Source organism: Eimeria maxima, genomic scaffold (genome assembly GCF_000499605.1).
Source record: "Eimeria maxima Weybridge genomic scaffold, Emw_scaff1211, whole genome shotgun sequence".
Classification (NCBI taxonomy): domain Eukaryota; phylum Apicomplexa; class Conoidasida; order Eucoccidiorida; family Eimeriidae; genus Eimeria; species Eimeria maxima.
Window position 1 is genome coordinate 1 of NW_013564222.1, and position 5000 is coordinate 5000.

Consider the following 5000-nt stretch of genomic DNA (forward strand, 5'->3'; position numbering starts at 1 on the left):
CCCCGAGGGAGGGGGAGGGGGATTGGTGCTGCTGCTGGGGCTTACTGATGGGTGGGGAGCCTGTGGGGAACGACCTGCTAGGCCTATGCCTGCTGCACCCAATGCTGGGGTGTACATCGTCCCTGCAACACAAACCCTAAACCCTAAACCCTAGACCCTAAACCCTAGAGGTTGAGTAGTAGGCAGCAGCAGCAAACGGAGCAGCAAAAGAAGCAACGAGAATAACAACAGCAGCAGGAACAGCAACTATAGACACAACATCCCTTACCTGAATTAATGCGAGAAGCAGCAGCAGCAGCAATTGCTGCTGCTGCTGCTGGATCGGCAGGGTTTGCTGCTTCGCCACCGCCACCAACATCCCAACCAGTCCGCCGCTTACGACGCCGCTGTACACAAACCCTAAACCCTAAACCCTAAACCCTAGGCAGACTAGAGGTGAGATGCGCATTAATTATTGTCTAACAATATAATCCCTCCAACATCTACAAAATACAGGCAAACCCACAAACCTATTAGCTGCTGCTGCTGCTGCTGTTGCTGCAGCGGCAGCAGCAGCGAGCAGCAGCAACAGCAGCAGCAACAGTAGTAGACAACTGGCGTACCTCTTCGCGGGCCTCTGAAGTTCGAGCCTCAGAAGAAGTTGCTTCGGAGACTCGAGAGTCTCTCCCGCGGCTTCTGCTGCGGCTTCTGCTGCGGCTCGGCATTGTTGCTGCTGCTGTTGCTGTTGCTGCGGCTGCTGCTGCAACCCTGCTTCTGTAAATGCAGGAGTCCGACTAAGAATAAGAAGCGTCTAATAATGACAGACAAAAGCCTCAGAAGGCTGTCCGGCAGTTGCTGTTGCTGCTGTGAGGGGTATAATGGGCTTGCTGCTGCGGCTGCTGCTGCTGCTGCTGCTGCTGCTACTAGAGTCAGGAAGCCTCCTGTAGGCAAAGAATCGATCCCTCTTGTTCTAATTAAAGGGTGATGCAGACGGAAAAACGTTCTTAGCAGCGACAAAGACGACAGCTGCTTGTGGCGTTTGCTGCTGCTGCGGCGGCTGCTGCGGCTACTGCCGTTTCTGCTGCTGCTGTTGCTGCTGCGGAGCCGGGAGCAGCAGCAAATCAGTGCTGGTGCTACACAAAGACAGTAAAAGAGGCTGCCAGGAGCTCTCTGATAATTCCCGAGCGTCCGAGTTGCTGCTGCCTCTGCTGCCGCTGCTGCTGCTGCTGCTGCTGCTGCACCTCACAGACGCCGCAGCGGTGCCTCCAGCAGCAGCAGCAGCAGCAGCAAGAGCGGGTTGCAGTTGCTGCCTGTAGTTGTCGCTCCTTTATTTTAATAAATAATTAAACATAATATTATTATCATTTAAATCCTATTCGTATTACATCTAACTGCTGCTGTCCTGCTGCTGCCTGACTGCTGCTGCTGCTTAACCTCGGCAAGCAGCAGCAGCTGCTGCTGCTGCGTGGGGTCTGCTGCTCCGCTGTCCACCTGCTGGCTGCTGCTGCTGGGGCCTCGGCTGCTGCTGCAGCCGTATCTGTTGCTGCAGCAAACTGCATGCATGCAGCAGCAGCAGCAGCAAAAGGAAGCTTCTTAATAAGTAAATATCTTATACTTAACAACTTTTATACTGACAACAAGGAAGAAGACTTAGCTGCAGATTTTTTTTTCCTTTTCTTCTCGAGACATCTATCTAGCAGCAGCAACAGCTGCTGCTGCAGCAGCAGCAGTAGCAGCTGGTACTGCTCGAGTGTCTCGATGCAGCAGCCTGCTTCGACCTTCAATGAGTCACTGCAACAGATCTTGCTGTTGCAGCAGCAGCAGCAGCTCCTGCTGCTGCAGCAACAACCAACACAAGGGGTCTCACGAACCCTCCTTGGCTTAGCCTGTAACTATGGATAACAAAGTAGCTGCAACAGCAGCAACAGCAGCAGCAGATGCTGCTGCTGCTGCTGCTGCTTCCGATGCAGCCACCTGGACTGATGAGGACGCGCAGCAACAGCAGCAACTGCGACAGGAAATAGATGCTGCAGAGCAGCAGCTCGCTGAGCTGCAGCAGCAGCAGCAGGCGCTGGAACAGGTGCTGCAGCAGTGCAGCACAGAGGAGGAGAAGAGCGAGATAAAGGAGGCTGCAGCAGCAACAGCAGCAGCAGCAGCAGACACAGCAGCAGCACTCGAGCTAATGAAGACTTCGCTACTGGAGTCACGTCGGCTACAGGTACAGAGGCAACTGCTACAGATGCAGCAGGAAGAGCAGCAGCAGCAACTGCAGCAGCAGCAGAATGACGAGGAAGGGAGCAGCAGCGACTCAGCAATGAGTCTTTCCGACGGCGACTTGAGCAGCGGCGCCTCCGACTCGGGCTCAGGCAGCAGCAACAGCAAGAGCAGCAGCAGCAGCAGCGACAGCAGCAGCAGCAGCAAGACAAAAGAAGGCAGTCTCTGTGTCTTTGCTTCTATGCAAGACAGCGGTCAGGTGCTGCTGCAATACGGCAGAATACGAGCTGTCGTGAGCAGCACTCCTTTGCTGCAGCGGCTGCTGCTGGGCAGCAACAGCAGCAGCACCAGCAGCAGCAACAGCAGCAGCAGCAGCAGCAGCGATGACGATGACTTCGATGCTGTCTGTGAGGCGTTGCCTTCCGGAGGATGCGACCTCCGTACAGCGCTGCTTCTCGAGCAGCAGCAACAGCAGCAGCAGCAAGAGAAGCAGCAGCAGCAGCAACAGCAGCAGCAGCAGCAGCAACCTCTGCTGCTGGTGGTTCCTGCCTGCCCAATGGAGGATCATGAGGCACCATGCAGTCATATATCTGCTGCAACTGCTGCTGCTGCTGCTGCATTCCAAGCTGCAGCAGAAACTGCTACACAGCAGCAGCAGCAGCAACAGCAGCAGCAGCAAGTGACGCAACGGCGTATTGAGTGCTCTTCTCTGCGCGAAGAAGCAGCTGCAGCAGGTCTGCAGCTCGTTCCTGACGGCACAGCTGCTTCTGCTGCTGCTGCTGCAGCAACAGCAGCAGGTGCATCCTTGTCCCTGCAGGAGCTTGCTGCAGCATGTCCTTATGGAGCCAGCTGCCGCTGGAGACACGGCGTGCTGCTGCCTGCATGCGCTGCTACAATTGTCACATTCTCCCACCGTAAATGCATTGAGCAGCAGCAGCAGCAGCAACAGCAGCAACAACAGCAGCAGCAGCAGCAAGGAGTGGTAGGCCGAGGCAGCCAGGTGCTCGTCCGAGTGAGGAAGCAGCAGTGGCAGCAAGGCACCCTCCGGCTGCTGCTGCGCAAGAGGAGAAATGCAGCCGCAGCAGCAGCAGCAGATGAAAGTGCTGCTGCTGCTGCTGCAATGTTGCCTCTGTCAGGGGCTGCTGCGCGGAAACAGCAGCAGAAGCAGCAACAGCAGGAGCAGCAGCAGCAGTATACGTGGTTTGCCCGCGTCAGGTTGGATAGCAGCAGCGAGAATAACAACAACAGCAGCAGCAGCAACAGCAGCAGCAGCAACGCACCAGGTAGCAGAGGGAAAGTGTATCTCTGTAGGCTGCAGCAGCTGCTCCCTGCACTGCAGCAACAGCAGCAACAGCAGCAGCAGCAGGCGGGTGCAGCCTTGGAAGCCCAGCGTCCTAAGGTGCACCGCATCCGCAGCAGCAGCAGCAGCGGCAGCAGCAGCAGCAGCAGCAGCGAGTCGGATGTGGCTGTAGAGATGGAAGGAAGTGACGGGGAGATATCCGAGGGTGAGAAGCAGCAGCAGCAGCAAAAGGTGCAGCGGCTGCAGCAGCTGCTAGGGAAGACAGCAGCAGCAGCAGCAGCAGAGATGCTGCGGCGGCTTCCTCGTTGCCCTAGGAGCAGCTGGTGGCAGCCGTTGCGCAGCACAGACACTGCTCGGCGCGCAGGAACCAGCAGCAGCAGCAACAACAACAACAACAGCAACAGCAGCAGCAGCAACGACAGCAGCAGCTGCTGCCCCCTCAGCAGCAGCAGCTACTTCGGTGTATGGATGCTGCACACCAGTGGTGTAGGGCTGCGCATAATGCAGCGCTGTGGCTATAAACCAGGGGAGTGTATAGGCAAGAGGCAGCGGCAGCAGCAGAAGCAGCAGCAGCAGCAGCAGCAGCAGCAGGGGGAGCAGCAGCAGCAGGGGGAGCAGCAGCAGCAAGAGCAGCAAGAAGTATTGCTCAATCCTCTGCCTATAGAGTGAGGCCCATGGATCTGCTGCCGTCTTTGCTGCTGCAGTTGTTTACTTTGCTGCTGTTGTTGCTGCTGTTGCTGCTGTTGTTTCTGCTGTTTTTTCTCCCTATATGTGGTGTGTATCTGCTGCTGCTGTTGCTGCTGCTGCTGTTGCTGCTGCTGCAGGATATTACCTTCGGGTTATTCTCTGGATTACATACGATGCCCGCGAGTAAAGCGAGCAGCAGCAAAAAAGGCAGCAGCAGCAGCAGCTGCTGCTGCTGCTGCTGAGGAGGGTGATGGTGCCTTCAGGCTTATTCGTGGGGTCGGGCAGACTGCTGCTGCTGCATCAGCTGCTGCTGATGAGCTGGAGAAGCAGCAGCAGCAGCAGGACCTGCAGCTGCAGCAGAAGCTGCACAAGAAGTATAAGAAGGCTGACGAGCAGCAGATGCGTCGGGAGTTGCTGCAGCTGCAGCAGCAGCAGCAAGAGGTTCAGCAGCAGCTAGCAGCAGCAGCAGCAAATTGTAGAAGACACCAAGGGACAGCAACAGAGGGGCATAGGGTACATGAGCATTATCAGCAGCAGCAGCAGCTGCTGCTGCAGCAGCAGCGCGAGCTGCAGCAGCAGCAAAAGATGCTCGAGCGGATGCTACCCACTAAGAAAACAAACAAACTATCCAAGATCTTCTAAGAGATTTTTTCCTACTGCAGCAGCAGCAGCAGCCGCTGCTGCTGCTGCTGCTGCACCTGCTGCAGCAGCAGCAGCGCGCAGACAGAATATGTTTAGGGTTTAGTGTTTTCTTTTGGCTAACTGCATGCAGTGTATCTTCTTGGCAAAAAACAAACAGCAAACAAATTAGGGTTTAGGG

General features: G+C 56.1%; 2 protein-coding genes across 2 annotated transcripts; one reads left to right on the plus strand and one right to left on the minus strand.

Annotated features, from left to right (window-relative positions):
- Positions 1-45: 45 nt before the first annotated feature.
- EMWEY_00049960 (hypothetical protein) lies at positions 46-704 on the minus strand (the record flags this gene model as incomplete). The annotated part of the gene is made up of 3 exons (XM_013479544.1): positions 46-122; positions 269-386; positions 603-704. Coding segments are annotated over 3 exons (297 nt in total), but the record flags the coding sequence as incomplete, so codon positions are not given.
- Positions 705-1873: 1169 nt separating this feature from the next.
- Positions 1874-4822, plus strand: EMWEY_00049970 (hypothetical protein, conserved; the record flags this gene model as incomplete). Its single annotated transcript, XM_013479545.1, has 2 exons — positions 1874-4158; positions 4318-4822. 2 exons carry the CDS (start codon positions 1874-1876, stop codon positions 4820-4822), a joined length of 2790 nt encoding a protein of 929 aa, XP_013334999.1.
- Between the last annotated feature and the right edge of the window lie 178 nt (positions 4823-5000).